This window comes from Papio anubis, chromosome 9 (genome assembly GCF_008728515.1).
Source record: "Papio anubis isolate 15944 chromosome 9, Panubis1.0, whole genome shotgun sequence".
NCBI classification, from domain to species: domain Eukaryota; kingdom Metazoa; phylum Chordata; class Mammalia; order Primates; family Cercopithecidae; genus Papio; species Papio anubis.
In genome coordinates, this window is record NC_044984.1 from 25,922,981 (window position 1) to 25,941,439 (window position 18,459).

Consider the following 18,459-nt stretch of genomic DNA (forward strand, 5'->3'; position numbering starts at 1 on the left):
CGAACTCCCGAGTAACTGGGATTACAGGCATGTACCACTACACACAGCTAATTTTTTGTATTTTTAGTGGAGACGGGGTTTTACCATGTTGGTCAGGCTGGTTTCGAACTCCTGACCTCATGTGATCCGCCTGTCTTATCCTCCCAAAGTGCTGGGATTACAGGCATCAGTCACTGCATCGGGCCAGGAAATTTGAGATATCTTAAAGGGGTATTTAGGGAACTTCACTGTGTAATGCAAACCCTCTTACATTATTTCCTTAGAAAATAACAACTTCAGCAAAAGATGCATTCCTTTTCTCAATGCTTTTGGAGTCGTATTTAGGTTTTTATTAAAAGTGAAAATATTTTGAGATTGGCCTTAGGTGGAAAGCAGGGCCACCCACAAAAAGTCATTTAATTCACTTGTTCACAAGTATTTATTGAGCGCCTACTGTGTGCCATGCACTGTTGTAAGCACTGACTTCTGTATTTTACCTACTGTGCATCAGTTACTTTATATATATTTTCTCACAAAAACCAATGAGCAGGTATTAGTTTCTTTTTCTGTTAGCTTAGTGTTTCCCAGAATTCACTGTGCATGAGAATGTGCACAATTTTAGACCCACCCCCAGAGACTGATTTAGTAGGTTTGGGGTGAATCACACTAAGTCCTTATTTCAAATGTACCCTGTAGCTGATTTTGAAAGTTGCTGTGAGTACTCTAGGAAATACTGCTTTAACTTGTCAAAAGTGAATTTTCTTAAGCCTGGGTTGTTGTAGTGTGGTATGTACAGTGGGGAAGTGGTGGGGAGAGAAGCAGTATTTCTTAGAGAATAGCAATATACTAAAATTCTGAGCAAACTGCAAGGACGGACGAAACTTAGGACAAGAATGAGGGAATAGTTGTGCACACATCTCTTTTTATGTGGAGTTACTTACACTTCTTTTTCCCTTAGGGATTATGTGTTTGTGTGCGTATATAAGCATCAATGACTCAACTAATGTTTACTTTTATAGGTTTTAAACACTCTTAAAGCAGGTATGGTATCCCAAGTCTTCCTCAGTCCTCTTGGTATTATATAGAATTGTACAATAGGGTTCTCCAAGTTCTGTTCCTGATTTTTTTACCCAAGAAGACAAAAAGACTGGGTGCGGTGGCTCACGCCTGTAATCCCAGCACTTTGGGAGGCTGAGCGAGCACATCACTGAGGTCAGGAGTTGGAGACCAGCCTGGCCAACATGGTGGAATCCCGTCTCTACTAAAGATAGAAAAGTTAGCTGGGCACGGTGGCAGGCACCTGTAATCCCAGCTACTTGGGACGCTGAGGCAGGAGAATTGCTTGAACCTGGGAGGTGGAGGTAGCAGTGAGCTGAGACCATGCCACTGTACTCCAGCCTAGGTGACAGAGTGAGACCCCATCTCAAAAAAAAAAAATGTTAGGCTGAGTATTGACAGTTTACCTTTCCTAAAGGTAAGTGTTGACAGTTCCTAAAGGTAAGTATTGACAGTTTCCTAAAGGTAAGTATTGACAGTTCACCTTTCCTACCGTGATTTTCTCCCTTTGGAAGACACTTAAAAGTCTTCCTGTGTTTAGGAGTTTGATCATGAATGTTTTAATGAGGAGGTAAAGTAATTCAGGTAACTTGATGGTAGTTAGCAATCTCACCTGAGAAACGTTTAATTTTCATTAGCCAGAGATCATCTTCCCAATTTGGACAAAGCAATTGAGCTAACAGTAATTAGACCACCCCACCCTTGGCTGGATCTTGGGAGGAAATAAGTTGATGAGGGTGCCTATTTCTGATACGAGCTCTAGAGGAGATGGACCAACAGATTATCTACTCTGATGAATAGTATCTGGGAGGAATGGAAAAAGCACGAAAAAGACCAAGGCCTATTTGTATGATGTCCATCCTGCTGTATGATGTCCAGAGACCCAATCCTGTTCTGTGAAAAATGTTAATGGACCAACCTTCAGTTCCAATGTAGGCAATAGCAGATCCAACACCACAATCTAGGTGCAGTGGCTTCAGGTACGAATCATTGCAATAAACCTGTGTGGCATCGTCTTGATTACCTTGTAGTTGTCTAAAGCACCATAATTTGGTTCTGGTATCATGTGGCCATGTTCTTTAGGTTAGCCTCATCCCAGTAGAAGGGACATGATGCTTGACTAGTTTTAAATCAATTGCCCATCAGGTACTGGTTTAGGACTATATGGATGGCACAGTCATGGACAATAAAAGGTAAGGGTTACTTTGCTTAGAATGCTTCTGGAAAAGATTTTCCTTGCTCTTAAAAAGTGGAGATGCAAGGCCGGACACGGTGGCTCACACCTATAATCCCAGCACTTTGGGAGGCCGAGGGAGGTGGATCACCTGAAGTCAGGAGTTCGAGACCAGCCTGGCCAACATGGTGAAACCCTGTCTCTACTTAAAGAATAAATAAATTAATAAATAAAAATAAAAATAAATTTAAAAAAAAAACCACTAAAATTAGCTGGGCGTGATGGTGCACACCTGTAGTCCCAGTTTCTTGGGAGGCTGAGGCAAGAGAATCACTTGAACTCAGGAGGCGGAGGTTGCAGTGAGCCAAGATCGCACCACTGCACTCCAGCCTGGGCAACAGAGTGAGACTCTGTTTAAAAAATAAAAAAAGTGGATATGCAGAAGTATTTCTCTTTTTAAGGCCTTACATGTTGTGTAAGGATTTGATGCTTAGAGTCTCTGTAGTCATCTAGCTTCTCTGAGAAAACAAGACCAAGAACAAAGCCAACACCCTTGTCATGACAAAGTAGAGAAATGGAAAACAGGGTCTTGCTATGGTTGCCCAGGCTGGCCTCAAGGGATCCTCCTGCCTCAGCCTCCTGAGTAGCTGGGACTACAGGTGCATGCCACTGCTCTTGGATTCCTTGATGTTTCTGCGATGCTAAAATGACTACTCTAGAAGCTATCTTGTGTCTTAGTGTTACAGAAGATACTCACTTACTTTATCATTGAAGCCATTTTTACTTGTGTTTTCTGTCACTTGTGGTCAAAAGCATGCAAAGTAATAACTCTGGCCCTATCATTCCATGTATACTCCTGAGATCCCAGAAGCATATGAGTTAATTTGTCAGTGAAGCTCACTCTATGATTTGGAGGAGTAGGGAACACTGGACTTGGGTTCAAGGGCAATTTATTACTTGTGTTTTAGGCAAGTCACAATCACTCAGCCTCATGTTCATCATCTATAAAATGATAGTAATTATGTAATTACAGAGTAGTTGTAAAAAAACAAGTGGAGGCATTTTGTGTACAAATATAAGTTCTTTGTATCACTAGATGTTTTTGAAAGATGAATTTAGAGTCTCCAAGTTTACTGTAATGCCCAAATTTTAACATTCGGTGTTTTCACTGTTGTGTCTTACAGTGGCATTATTGAAATGATGTATGTCAGGGAACAGCTGGAGAACAATGAGGCTGAATGGGATTCCCAGTGGCTCCCTCGAGGCTCAGTGGAAAAAGTCATGATGATTGTCAGTGTCTTCCACAGAACAGGAGGTAGTGGAACCTGGGCCACATAGTCCTATGCTATTTTGAGGCATTTTCAACTTAGTGCTTGCTAATTGGTTTTGACCAAGTTGGGTAGTTGTATATAAGCTATACATCCAATAAGTACCTAAAAGTATAGCACAATTTGTATAGCCTATATGTTTTTAGCTACAGATTTGAATGGAGATTTTAAATATAAACTTCAAATATTTTGTTCTTGATGTGATTTTCAAGTGTAAAAGTCAGTAATTTACATTAACTAAATAGTCTTTCTTGAGTTTTGGGTAACACCTATCTCAAAACTAAAAAATAAAACCAAAAAACCTCACCAACAGAAATTTTGTAAACATAGTTTTTATTCTTATCTTACCTTCAATGAAAAAGTCTTCATGCCACCAAAACATTTTTGAAACTCAGTAACTGAACACCAAACTCAGTAGCCTGATGATTACTTTTCTAGACAATTGCTGAATTATATTGCTTTAAAAAAATAGCTAAGATATATTTTTATTACTTTATTCCTTTTTAAAGCAGCAATATCCCCACATTTTTTTCGTAAAAATCTAAAATATCTCTAGTAGTCCCAAGTGTCTTATATTTATGTTTGTTCTAAGCATTTGTTTCATTCAGATTTTTCAGAAATAAGTGCACTTCTAAAGAGAATAAATTTAAATAAAGACAGCAGGAAAATAATCATGGTTGTAGCAAAACAGTTATTTTGAATGTTCTGAGTTTTAACAATTCAAAGGAGAATGTGTTTGGTAGCCAGGGACCTCTACGGACTAAATTCTCAATTCATTTATTTGTAGATCAGCAAAAGACAGATAGCTGCTGCTCCTGTCAGGAAGGACTGACTGATTGATTGTCTAAGGTTTTATACAATAAAACACCAAAAATAAATGTACTTAAAAATATTTTAAATTAGAGATTTACACAAAAATATGCAGGTGTTTAAAAAACAGAAAAAGTATAGAAATAAATGAAACCCTATCTTAGGCCTTACCAACCAAAGAACATTTTTAATACTCCACACTTATTTGCCATTCACTAACTAGCTTATTAAATCAGCTATATACTGTATTCAGAAGTGGCTGGTTTATAAGCAATTCCTTATTTTCAGACAGCACAATGCTTCAATACATTTAAAGATTTAAAGCTATTAGTAATAAATGCATAAAAGAAAAATAACATAACTTGCTTTAATACAAAGGTTTTTAATAAAAAAGTCAAAGTCTACATTAAATCAGGAAATCGATAAATCTGAATTATACAAGCTTTCTATATACTTAGAAAAACCAAAAACACACAGTTTATAATAAAACTCTTTTAATTCAAAATAGAGTCTAATTTAAAGAAAATGTCATTATGCCCAGTTGATTAGATAGGGTTTTGTCATTTAAATTAAATTATTCACCTGAAGTATGGGAAATGTATAATAGAGAAAATTCAATCTCAAGGGTACTTTGCAAATTATCTAGTTAATTTGCATCATGAATTCTTAGCTTCCAAAGGGCAGACACAGTCTTTAATTGCTTTTAGATAGGCACTTAAGAAATGCTTTTGATGAGGAGAAAACCCCAAAGATTGTGAATCACTCTATTAACTCCAGGGAAGAATGAGACTCTCAACAAAGTAGCTTTCCAGAACTACCCTTCCAGTGCCAAGAAAGTAAAACTATTTGCAAGCTCTTTCTCGTAATAAGAATGAGGGAACTCAAAACAAAAAAAATGCTCTATTATGCAATTAAAAAGTAAACTTAGGTAAATCAGTTTCTTTTTATCAATCTCTGTCAATTTGAATTAATGGTATTTTTCAGTACCATTTCAAGAATAGTTACCATACTAGAACTAGACAATGTTGCAATTATTTCATATCTTACCTATTCATTACCACACTAGCAAAACAGTCCTTTTTTTAAAAAGGGGAGTGATGTGGGGTGAGAAAATCTCATAAACCTCAGCAAAAGTTAATATTATTTAATTAAAGGCAGTTATAATTAGAAAAATTAGTTAGTCAAATTGAGAAATCCACAGAGTTTTTAATAGCTCTCTCCCCTAAATACTCAAAAAATCTAGACTAGAAAAAATGGAAGTGAACTGTTAGATAAACACATAAGTACTCAACAAATATTTAAAAAGAAACAAACCAAAAATGGGAGAGTTGGGGGAAGCAGGATGGTCTTTTGAAAACACTGTGGAGCTACCTAGCAGCAACATTTATAAAAGCTTTTGTAGATTTGCATAATGCTCCTATGCAATCCTTCCCCAATAGGAAGACATTCCTACAAATAATTCATCACGTTAGATTTTGATCACAGATCATTTATAATGGTTATCATGGTTGTATCTTTAAAAAATTTCATCCATTAACAGTTAAGACAAACATTAGGCCGTTCTTTGCTAGCATATTATTCCTCAGCTACTACTAATGAAACCAAAACCTCAGAGAGTTGTTTGAATTAGAATTAAAATATTAAGCTAGAAAAGATTATTTAATTCTTAGGGAGATACCCAAAGAATTTGATGCTGATATTCTCTCTCCTCTCATCACAACCCCCTGGCCTGCATTTACTTCCTTAATTCCATCTATATTCACCACAGTGATGTAGCTAAACATGAACAATATTGCCCTTTAATAAGCTGACCTCTATCAAAGATCTGTCAGGTCTGAATACACCACGCCCACAGGAAAGGAAAATTCTACTCAGTTGTGAACATCCATTCTGTTCAAGATCTTTGGTACATTTGGAGCATAAGAAAATAATGGCACAATAATACAAGTACTATCAAAGGAAAAATTTTCATCAAAAGAAATAAAAGTTAACCAGCCATGATATGTAACAACTTTCTAGAAAACCAAAGTAAATAGCTTTTTGTTCTCTGCAAGTCCATTTACATGATAGAAGTTTGACATTTAAAAAAATAGTTTAATAAAAATACACTAATTCTACAAGCAGCCTTCATGGTCATTTCTTAATTTCAACTCACCATAATCAAATTAAAATAATGCCATGTCCTCTTGTTAAAAAAAGAAGTCCTCTTGTCACAAGAAAATCAACTTTACATGTTATATAATACAGTACATCTCCCTATGAGTATACAGACTACGTATATAAAGGTCATCAGTATTTCTGAATGCAACGTAAATATATTAGTGGAGTGCTTGAGTGAAGGTGTTAAACTTTCTCTTCCTTATTATAAACTTGTCACTCCTTACTGTGGAGTTTGTGTAATAACTTGATGATAAATTCTATTTTTTAAAGAACCAGTGAATTTCTTTTTAAATCTCTTAAAACCATCACAGAAATGTCTTCATATATATTCTACAGATGTCCAAACCAATAGGGCAATGTTCTAACACCAACTATGGAAGATGGCTTTTACTGATTATCTAGACCCATAAGATTTGCAGTAAAACATCAATACTGCAGTGTTACCTACAGGTTAGCCTATGTTGCTTTAAATGATATGTGTTTCTCCTGAATTAATTAGAGGTGTTACAGTTCAAAGCCACAGCACACACAGGCAGAATGGACCTTAAGACGCATGTAGGCAGTGCAGTTAGAAAGGGATGTCCGTTCCTTTTATTCCAGTACCTTCGTATAATAAAGTTAACAAAAATAATAAAATATTAAAAAAAAAAGAGCCAGCTGGCACTGCCAACCAATTCCTATAGTAGTCTCAGAAATCCTAATCCTGTAGAATTTCCTCTTGTAGTCAATAAGCACCACCGTCTTCAGGAGTATTTCAGTGTATTGTTATCTACGCCAAGCAAGCCTGGTGATGCAGCTACCTGAGTTCTCTTGGTTGTGGGTGAATGTTATCTTCATTCATAATTTCCCAGCTTTCATGTAGGTGGGAATAGAGCCACGTTGAGTCAACCCTTCAAACCTTTTATAGGTATAATTGAGAAAAACCCAGTCTTTGGATTTGTAGTCCGGTTCTGTGGTATTTGGCACTAGAAAGAGAAAACATTAAAGGAATTTCATTAGTGAAATGCCATAATCTTCACAGACTTTTAATAGTGGTAGTTACATTATAGATTGTCTTACCTGGTTGTAAAATATCAGATTCAGGGAAGTCATCAAAATTTGAAGTATCATCAATGCTTTTGATTTCTATGGGGATTGCTGCTGGCCTTTCCCTATAAAAAGGTATGGAGTAGGCATGAATTCTCAATTTCCAACAAATAATTCTACTTGTAAATTCTGCATACCATTTTATAGACATTAGAAAAGCCAAGGAAATTTATTGTGGATTTGAGAATAAAGGGAGTTCAAAATAGTTGAGTATAATTTTTTATTAAAATGTTTTCATTTACTTAGAACTTAAATTTTTTTTTTAATTTTTGTGGTTATGTTGTAGGTATATATATTTATAGGGTCCATGAGATGTTTTAATACTGGCATGAAATGGGTAATAAGCACATCATGCAGAATGGGGGGTCCATCCCCTCAAGCATTTATCTTTTGAGTCACAAACAATCCAATTACATTCTAAGTTATTTTTAAATTTACAATTAAGTTATTATTGACTATAGTCACCCTCTTGTCTATTAAGTAGTAGGTCTTATTCATTCTGTTTTCTTTTTGTACCCATTAAGCATCCCCACCTACTTGTCATTTTTATATCTCTGTACCAAGCCTTTCTCATACTATTTTTTTAAGAGGAAAAATGAGCTAATGAAAAGTAAAAGAAGAGGTTTTATTTAAAAGATTGTATAATTGTATAAAGTATGTGAGATATTATGAGGACGGGATCCTTCTTAATTGATTTAGGAATAGAATTCTACTAGTAGACAATCCATAAAATGTCATTTGGGAAAATAAGGGGCACATAAGTGAAGGAACTATATATTTGTGATGAAATCTGCATGCAAAAATTTCTGTCATATAAATTTTAAGAGAATCAAAGATACTCAGTTAAAAAGAAATCAGTCAAGATAATGCCTTCTTATCATGCTAAAAAGTTTAACTACAGAAATGGTCAAAAGAAGCTATCAGTTTTTATTGCTTCTGTTTTTTCAACAAATATTTATTGGATTTATTAGGTGCTAAGTTTACCAAATTATGTAAAACCATATATATTTTTTACCTGAATTATTCCAACTCGTTTATACTTAGTATACTACTTTAATAAACCTAGTTTAGAGGAAAGAACCCTGGAGGCCTGAGAGCTGACCTTCCTTGTTATTAACTAGCAGTATGACCTTAGGCAGCCAAGTCCCTGCTCCATGACTGTTCCCACCTTATAAAACCAAAAGAACTGACAGTCTCTAAGCATCCTTCCCACTGTAAAATGGGGGGTATCATAGTTCTATTGAATTAAGTTGTGTGTGTATGGTATTATACAGCATAGTGGTTTAAGAGGCCTCCACACTGCGGCACTATAACTTCTCTGTGCCTTAGTTTCCTCACTTGTAAAACAGGGATAATAACAGTTCCTATTTTATAGAGCTTATATGAAGATAAGATGAGAAATGCAAGTAAAGTACTTAAAACAGTGCTGGACACAATAAATGATTTTTAAACATTAGCTATTATTACAATAGGCAGAGTGGGCTGGGCGCCTGTAATCCCAGCACTTTGGGAGGCCAAGGCAGGTGGATCGCTTGAGCTCAGGAGTTCAAGACCAGCCTGAGCAATTGGGCAACATAGTGAAACCCCATCTCTACAAAAAAAAAAAAAAAAAAAAAAAAAGCAACAAAATTAGCTGGGTGTGGTGGCACGTGCCTATAGTTCCAGCTACTTGGGGGGCTGAGGTGGGGGGATCATTTGAGGCTGGGAGGTCAAGGCTGCGGTAAGCCATGATCATGCCACAGCACTCCAGCCTGGGCGACAGAGTGAAAGACCCTGTCTCAAAAAAATAAGTTAATAGTAATAGGCAGAATGCCTAGCACACAGCAGGTTCTCCAGTGAAGAGCTATACCAAGGAAATGACACATAAGCTATCTTGGAAGATGCAAAGGAGCCAGCTAGGCAGGGTAGGGGTAGAGGCAGCAGGGAAAGGGCATTTCAGTCAGGATGAATAGCAAATGGCAAAACTTAGAGGTGGGAAGAGGAGTAGGAAAGGCCATCCAAGATGCAACTTCTGCAGATGAGGCAAGCGCTATATCCTGCAGTCCTAAGAAAGCAGTGAAGGCTTCTTAACTGTATTCCAAGTGCAAAAGGATGCAGCAAAGTGGCATGGCCAGATTTATGCTTCTAAACTGCTGCTGTGTGGAGAACAGATCAAACCTACTGACGGTAGTTTGGCCATAAACTGAAAAAAAGCCAATGCTCACAATTAACAACTGTAAGCAAATTCTTAAAAGTTACTTGTATAATGCCCAACCAATGTTTAAAGAGGGTACCTTATTATAAATTAATTAAGGAGACACTATGTGCTATATTACAGCAAGGACAAAAATGAGGGGTCACTGTGTGAAATGTAAATACATCTTTCATGTGCTAACAGCCTTCACTGTGAGTATGAACATAAGAATTTTAAAAGGTGCCCAATGTTCTTCCCTGAAAGTGGATGTTAGCCTAAAATGAGTCATTGGGCTGTAGCCACAATAGTCCCACTCACTTACATAATCCAGAAAACACTGCACCAATGACATTATATGTGACTTTTGTATTTAATCTAGCAGAATCAGAGGTAAATTAATTGTCAACTCTAGAAATTTGTTTTCACTCAGACCTTTCCCATTCAAAGCCTAGGAACATACCTTATGTGCTCCCAGTCGACACCTTCAAAAAAGGGATGACCTTTTATTTCTTCTACTCCACTATTTCCAATTCTGTTTTCAGAATCAATACAAAATCTACAACATGGAAGCAGAGAAATTATCATACAAAAGTTACATCTAAAGTATTCTAGCTGCATTACTTCAAATATTTCTTTTTTAAAGCAATATGTTTTTCTTTTATTGATGTTAACTACGTTTATTGTAGGAAATGTGGAAGAAAATAAAAATCATCTGTAAGCGCATTATTTAGCGATAACTACTGTAAATATTCTAATCTAATCTTTTGCAATATTTAAAATACTATGTTGCTACCATGGTTACTATGTTAGGTCTACTTTTTTTCACTTGATATACTGAGAAAATTTGCCAAAGTCATTAAATATTTTTCAAGAATTTTTTGTGTGTGTGTGAGACAGAGTCTCACTCTGCCGCCCAGGCTCCAATGCAGTGGCACGATCTTGGCTCACTGCAAGTCCCACTTCCCAGGTTCACACCATTCTCCTGCCTCAGCCTCCCGAGTAGCTGGGACTATAGGCGCCCGCCACCACGCCCGGCTAATTTTTTGTATTTTTAGTAGATGGGATTTCACTGTGTTAGCCAGGATGGTCTCAATCTCCTGACCTCATGATCTTCCCACCTCCGCCTCCCAAAGTGCCGGGATTACAGGTGTGAGCCCCTGTGCCCGGCCAATAAATTTGTTTTCTAAAACTTACAAATAGAAATATTATAGCCAGTCTACTATTGAGCCAGTCCACTGTTGTTGAACATTTAAATAGTTTTCAATTTTCACTATTAAATACCATGATAAACATATTGTACTTAAATCTTTATACATATCTGATTTATCTGCATAAGCGAAATCCCTCGAACTTCTGGGTCAAAGGTCATATATAGTTTAGGGATTTTAAAAAAATAATATGCTGCCAACTGCTATTCCCACAAGTTGTTCCAATTTATATTCCTTCCAGCCATTCACAGCAGTACCAAACACTTCATATTAGTTGAGGAACACATGGAATTTTTTGCTTAGAAGATTTCACATATATACTTTTCATGACAGGAATCTGCTATTAACATTTTCCCTCTTCTCTTTAATGGAATCAGATCATTGCATTCTAACAGAAGTGACCTGCTTTTATATGTATCAGTAACTGAAGCAATACAAGACCTCCTCCCTCTTTTTAATTCCTAATTTTTTTTCCACATACTTCCTTTTAAGAGTTTACATTTTTAAAAACACCTTTATTGATCTCTTTGACTGTATACATCAGTGTATACATCCCCTCTTCCCCCACAAAAGTGAAATGAGTCTTTTAGGTTCTTAGGAAATTTTAAGACACTGTGAACTCCTCTAGGAATTTAACCACTAACCTGAGAATTAAGTCCTTGGCTTTCTCAGATATAGGTACCTCTGGAGGAAATACCAGAGTTTCTTTCCAGTTCATCACTTTTCTGTATGTTTCTTGAGGTGTTTCAGAGCAGAAAGGTGGATATCCTAGGTATCAAATAAATAAAAAACATTTCATCAGCTTTGTGATCAGTGAAGTTATACCCACCAAACATGTGCTACAAGAAACCAAACAACCCTGAGTGCCTATTTAATAGTCAAAAATGCCACCATTCATCAATTTACAATAACATTGCTAATAAAGTCAATAAAATAAAGGATTTAAAGCGCTGCCTCCCCTTTTACCTGAAAAGCTATGAAGATAACCACTTTTATACGTGGGAGTCTGGGTTAAATACCCACCTTCCTGAAACAGGATCCCTGGAGAGCTCACTGGTATTGATCAGTATGTATTTAACATTGGGGGAACATCAGAATTAAGTTTAAAACACCTCAAATATTTTAGTCAATGATATCTGTAATATATTCAAACAGTGGCACTCAAGGAAATATACATGTTTTGTACATAAATGAATGATAAAACATACCTATTAGCATTTCATACATAATCACTCCCAAAGACCACCAGTCACACAATTTGTTGTAACCAGTCTGCATGAATACTTCTGGAGCAATGTAATCTGGTGTCCCAACTGTGGAATATGCCTACAAAGGAGCAGCTTGTCAAACCAGCATTCTTAACATTTAAAAACTATCTATCTGAGGATGGCTTAGTACTAGAAAAAGCAATATATAGAGGAGTTAAATTTTCACTTATATTTATTTTGCATGTTAATCATGTGCAAGGCTTAGTGGTAGGTAGTGAGTCAGATAATATGTTATAGCCTATTATTTTTCAGTCTGTTGACTTTCCTGAGGGAATGCTGAATTAGTTTTCCTTTCCCCACTTGGTTGAACAAATATTTATAGAGTGTCCATATGTGCCAGGCATTTTAAAAGAATATATTATTTCTGCCCCCACAAGAAGCTCAATGAAGTTTTTTTTATATATAGCCTTCAGTCTATTTCAAAAAGAATGAAAAAGTTGAACCTAGAAGACCTGGCTTCCCCACTCACTACTAATGTGTTCTTGGGCAAATTATTTAATTTCTCTGAGGCTCAGCTTCTGCTTACATAAAACTGGAATAATAATACCTGCCTTAATAGAGTTGATAGGAAGATGAAATGATAAACGGATGTGTTTTGTACACTACCAACTATAAAAATAAGCATGAGGTATTTTCATTATAAATGTAGTTCCAGGGTACTGCTTATCTATTAGGAAGCTATGCAGTTTTTAATTCTTAATTCATATAAAATCTTACAAAAGTGATTTCTACAAGGCAGTAATTGTCAACTAGGGATAGTACTCTTGGAGCCATGGCAAAATGTATGACTGCAGATTTTGTCATCTCAGTGACATGACTGGCATTTAGAGGGCAGGGGATCCAAGTGCTAAAGAAATTTCCTGCCTCAAACACTGAGTCCTCTCTACTTCTCCCTTGGGAAACACTTGATCTAAGGCTTGGCAACTACTGGCCATGAGAATAATAAAACACATACCTGAGTAATCACCTATGAATATTTTGTAAATGGGGGGGTACAGAATTCCCCCACCATAATTTTAAGCAGTATTCAGTTTTTCCCCTTTAAAAATAGGGAATATTGCAATTATTCTCAATCGCAAAACCTAATCTAAAACTGACACATTTTAAAAGTAAAACAAAGCGTCTCTCCTTAATGTGTAACTGAATACATTTTAAAATACTGAAATGTTTTTACAAGCATAGGAAGTTTGCAGTCACTTAGGTTAATGATATAAACTCAATAATGCAAAGGTCATTTTATTTGGTTTTAGAGGGTATTAGCCTGTTATTTTTCAGTCTATTGACTTTCCTAAGGGAATGGTGAGTTTTCCTTTCATCAGTTGGTTGAACAAATATTTATAGAGTGTCTGTATGTGCCAGGCATTTTATAAGAAACGAGGAAAACAAAATCCAAAGGCACATTCTTAACCTGTAGACAGTTCATGGACCATGTTAACAGGACAAAGGGAAAGAGGAGGAAGGGGAAGCAATTATTCTATCTGCTCAGTTACAGAGAGGAAATAGTATAGGGTGAAAAATCATGTAATTCTATATTAAAGGGGTAATTAAATTTATCTGTGGCAAAGCCAGCTTTTTCAAATTTTATCTGTTTTATTGTAACACTGTTTACATCCCAAACTTCCTGTTTACTTTGTCTATAAAGAAGTTCTTAGAAACTCACAACCACTTTACTTGCTGATTGATATTTGTTGTATCAGGATTTATATAACACAGGTATGAAAAATGGAAATCACAAGGCATTCATTACAGTTGCATTCACCTCAGTGAGTTTTATTTAAAGTGCTAATTACTAGTAAACAGCTTACTCATAGGTATGCTCAGTCAAGTACTCTAAAGTTATAAAGTAAAAACCAACACTTTGCTTTACAGGCAAGGAAACTTAACAGAGAAACTAAGAAAACCGTGTGATTCCAAAACAAGCGCTATCATTGTTACGAAGTGAATACTAATTATTATAAAGATACAAATAATCAAGTTAAAACCAGTTAAGATTTTAGAACCAAGGCACAAAATTCTTTCTTAAAAACTGGTTGACTCACCAGTTGTCTCCTGTTCTTCTTCCAAGTTTCTGCTTTCCTCTTTGAGTTCATGTTCTGAAATGCTAATTTCAACAATATGGAATTGTAATCACGAGAGAAAAATGCTCTCCACAAAAACAAAATCACACATATACATCTAAAACACAGTGGATTAAGGAGTGGGGAAAGGGAAAGAACCTTCCGTTCTCTACAGTATCTTAACCAGGGGAAAAACAAAACAAACAAACAAAACCAAACTTACAGAAGTCACTTGGTGGGTTGTGTGTGAGATTTCTATAAAATTCAGTCCTGTGAGCTTTCTTTAATCCCGTACACAAACCAAAATCAGATAATTTTACATGACCCTAAAAAAAATCCAGTAAAATTAGATTATATTAACTTTGAAAACAAAAAGCCTTGTTATAAACTCCTCTGTTAAATGCCAATTGTTATAACAATTCTTAGCTTGGGATTTATACAAGTAAAATGTAAAATTATAAGTATCTGATGATGATGATTTTTAAAAGTAGAAAATGGAGGGAGATAAAAAGAGAGCCATATTCCCTGTTGTCATTTCATTCTCAAGTTGTCTCCTAGTACCTTATCATACAAAATAATGTTGTTTAGCAATATTCTAAATTGCAGTTGCTGATATCCACTCACGAAATCAGCTCTACTGCTCTAAAAAAATAATCAACAGCCTAGTAATTCACCAGTTTATTCACATGCCTTGGCATCCAATAAAAGGTTGTCTGGCTTAATATCCCGATGGATGAAACCCAACTGGTGGATCGCATCTATTGCTAGAACAGTCTCTGAAATGTAGAACTGTGTCTCCTCTTCTGTCAAGGTGTCTTTCTTCATTAGCAATGTCATCATGTCACCTAAATAAAGGGAAGTCAAATATATTATTATTGAAAATGTCTCAAAGGTGGAATACCTTGTAAAAGCTTTCTTGATTTTTTTTTTTGAGACAGTCTCACTCTGTTGCCCAGGTTGGAGTGCAGTGGTGTGATCATGGCTCACTGCAACCTCCACCTCTTGGGTTCAAACAGTTTTCGTGCCTCAGCCACCCAGGTAGCTGGGATTACAGGTGTGTGCCACGACACCCAGCTAATTTTTGTATTTTTAGTACAGACGGGGTTTTGCCATGTTGGCCAGGTTGGTCTCAAACTCCTGGTTTCAAGCTATCTGCCTGCCTCAGCATCCCAAAGTACTGGGATTACAGGCATGAGCCACCATGCCCAGCTAGCTTTCCTGAGTTTGCATTTTATGATCTACCCAGTATATTTCTAACCATATCTTGGGCCAAATAAAAGTGCCATTGCATAAGCAGAAATTTCATGACTTTTAATGGTTTTAAGGCAGACGCCATGTGAAATCAAATCACGAAAGAGCTGATAATGAAATAATATATACCACTCAACTAACTGCTAAGGAAAATGTCAAACTGCAAAAAAATCAGAATAGTGCGCCTGGAAACCAAATATATTCTTTTGGAGTTTAGTGGGACATTATCCCACTAAAAAAAAGGCACCTGCAGACATTCTTTTATTTTCAAGGAATTTTAAAAGTTTTAACAGTTTTAACTGTTGTAAACACTGGTGCACTTACAACACAGAATTGACAACTGATTACATTTTTTTCATATGTTTTTTGAGGCTTAAAAAAAAATAGGGGGGTGGGGGCAGTGGCTCACACCTGTATTCCCAACACTTTGGAAGGCTGAGGTGGGTGGATCACTTGAGGTCAGGAGTTTGAGACCAGCCTGGCCAATATGGTGAAACCTCGTCTCGACTAAATACAAAAAAATTAGCTGGGCATGGTGGCAGGCGCCTGTAATCCCAGCTACTCAGGAGGCTGAGGCAGGAGAGTCGCTTGAACCAGGGAGGCAGAGGTTGCAGTGCGCCAAAATCATACCACTGCACTCCAGCCTAGGCAACAGAGCGAGACTTCATCTCAAAAAATAAAAATTAAAAACAAAACAAAACAAACAAAAAAGCAAGTATTCTTTGCCCTCCATTGCCATTCTTTTCCCCTTGCCCTCTTTGCTGAGCAATGATTAAACCTGTTTTCTTTATAAATTACACAGTCTCAGGTATTTTTTTTGTAACAACACAAAATAAACTAACATAATTTCACTAACAATCAGTGAACCCAGAACGGTCATATTGAAAATGTGCTAACTTTATCATTCCTTTAAAACAATCTGTTTGTGGTAAAAATGAGCATCAATATGGTAGTAAATATTTTTAAACTATGACACTGTAAAGCCTCAGAGCAAGGAATATAAAAGTAAACCTCACCAATAAAATTATTATTGCATATAAAGATGTGCTTGTATCAGTCTGTCATTGATACAGTGTTTCCTTTTACCTCCAGGGAGAAATTCCATGATTAGATAAAGATTCCTCTTATCCTGAAAACTGTAAAACATCTTCACCACCCAGGCACCATCTGCTTCTACCAAAATATCTCTTTCTGCTCGGATATGGGCCACCTAGATGAATATATTTTTGAAAAAAAATAATCGTAAGCACATCACACATTTGTCAAACTCATCTCTTACACTTATCCATCCATAACAGTTAATGAAGAAAAGATGGAATTTCAGAAGATTTGATACATATATGAATGATCATATTCTCATCAAATATGGAGAACCTCAAGAAATAGTTTATTTTAGCTTATATCTTTAGGTCTAAAAAGGTGAGGTCCACAGGTATATTATGTGAGGCTAAGGCCTCTGAGGTAGAGCAAGAATCATTCTAACAACTTTTTAACCAGAATCTCTACTCAGCCTAGGATCCTGGCTTTGTCATGTAAAGGTCATAGTGTGACTTTTAAAGTTAAAAGTAGTAAGCTGGGCTGGGCACAGCGGCTCACGCCTGTAATCCCAGCACTTGGGAGGCCAAGGCGGGCGGATCACGAGGTCAAGAGATCGAGACCATCCTGGCTAAAATGATGAAACCCCGTCTCTACTAAAAATACAAAAAATTAGCCGGGCGTGGTGGCACGCGCCTGTAGTCCCAGCTACTCGGGAGGCTGAGGCAGGAGAATCACTTGAACCTGGTAGGCAGAGGATGCAGTGAGCTGAGATCGTGTCACTGCACTCCAGCCTGGTGATAGAATGAGACTCCATCTCAAAAAAAAAAAAAAAAAAAAGGAGTAAGCAATGCCCTGTAAATTGGTATAGCAAAGCCAAGGTTGGCAAAAAATAGCACACTATTTTTAATTGTTAAAGGTCCCAGCTTGATCATTATTTGGTGTTTTTTTAAGAAATAGTGACAATTATAGTAACTTTATATTATATTTAGTATTATAACATAAAACCTCTATCGTATCTATAAATGTTAGCTACAGCAAATTCGTGTAACTTTTGGGGATTTTGCCACTGATTTCTCGGACACATAATTACTAGAGATACTATTATGTGAAAATGTTATAGACTAGAAAATTTTATAAACTGGATAATTTATGGGGTTGGTATAACTGGTCAGTTTGCAGAAGCTTTTGCATTAATATATTTACACACTTTTTCCAAAGGTTAATAATAAGATCTGATTTATACTTTTGCTATTTTCACTGTGAAACATTATAAACTCTGGTCCAAAGCACATGAGAACATACATTTGTAAACCGTTTTATGATAATAAAATATGATCTGCTTAAAGTGTCATATTTGGAATTACTCCTAGCGCAGTAAATATTCTGAGATCAAAGCATAAGAGTTGAGGAGTAAGAACTTGTTTTCTGGCATGAAAATACTTTATAATTTCTGTGGATCTGTTTCATTAAGTGAAAAGTGGTAGCAAGAGTGCCTCACTATTACCTTTCATGAAGCAATTTAAGGTGGTAAGGAAAAGCCCTAAACTTTGGTGTTGCATCTGGTGTGTAAGGAAAACAGCTACAACATAAATATGACTTGATTATTGTTAAATGGTTTAAAGCCAAATTACAGGATCTCTTTCCAAAACAGGATGCAAAGGTTGGAAAGTATGACCTGTGGTAATCTGGTACAACAATAGTGGGGAGATCAGTTGCTACTTAATTTTGCGGGGGTGGTTTGCATTAAAATAAATGTGATAAAAGTTAAAATACTGCTGTATTAGAACTAAGTAGAAAAAAGCTTTCTAAGACAAAATTCAGTGGTAACAAATGCAAATTAATTTATACAGGGGTAAAAACCCCAAAATGCA

General features: G+C 36.3%; 1 protein-coding gene across 4 annotated transcripts in view; it reads right to left on the bottom strand.

Annotated features, from left to right (window-relative positions):
* Window positions 1–3,853: 3,853 nt before the first annotated feature.
* Window positions 3,854–18,459, bottom strand: part of LOC116268849 (serine/threonine-protein kinase 38-like) — a 79,467-nt gene continuing 64,861 nt past the window's right edge. For all 4 annotated transcript variants that reach the window (XM_031650361.1, XM_031650364.1, XM_031650362.1 and 1 more), the window contains 9 exons: window positions 16,637–16,760; window positions 14,990–15,144; window positions 14,523–14,625; window positions 14,282–14,343; window positions 12,183–12,300; window positions 11,619–11,742; window positions 10,227–10,322; window positions 7,567–7,658; window positions 3,854–7,472 (listed from right to left, as the gene is read on the bottom strand). In XM_031650361.1, the coding sequence (XP_031506221.1) occupies window positions 7,345–7,472; window positions 7,567–7,658; window positions 10,227–10,322; window positions 11,619–11,742; window positions 12,183–12,300; window positions 14,282–14,343; window positions 14,523–14,625; window positions 14,990–15,144; window positions 16,637–16,760 (1,002 nt within the window). In that variant the 3' untranslated portion in view covers window positions 3,854–7,344. The remainder of the gene's footprint in view (window positions 7,473–7,566; window positions 7,659–10,226; window positions 10,323–11,618; window positions 11,743–12,182; window positions 12,301–14,281; window positions 14,344–14,522; window positions 14,626–14,989; window positions 15,145–16,636; window positions 16,761–18,459) is intronic.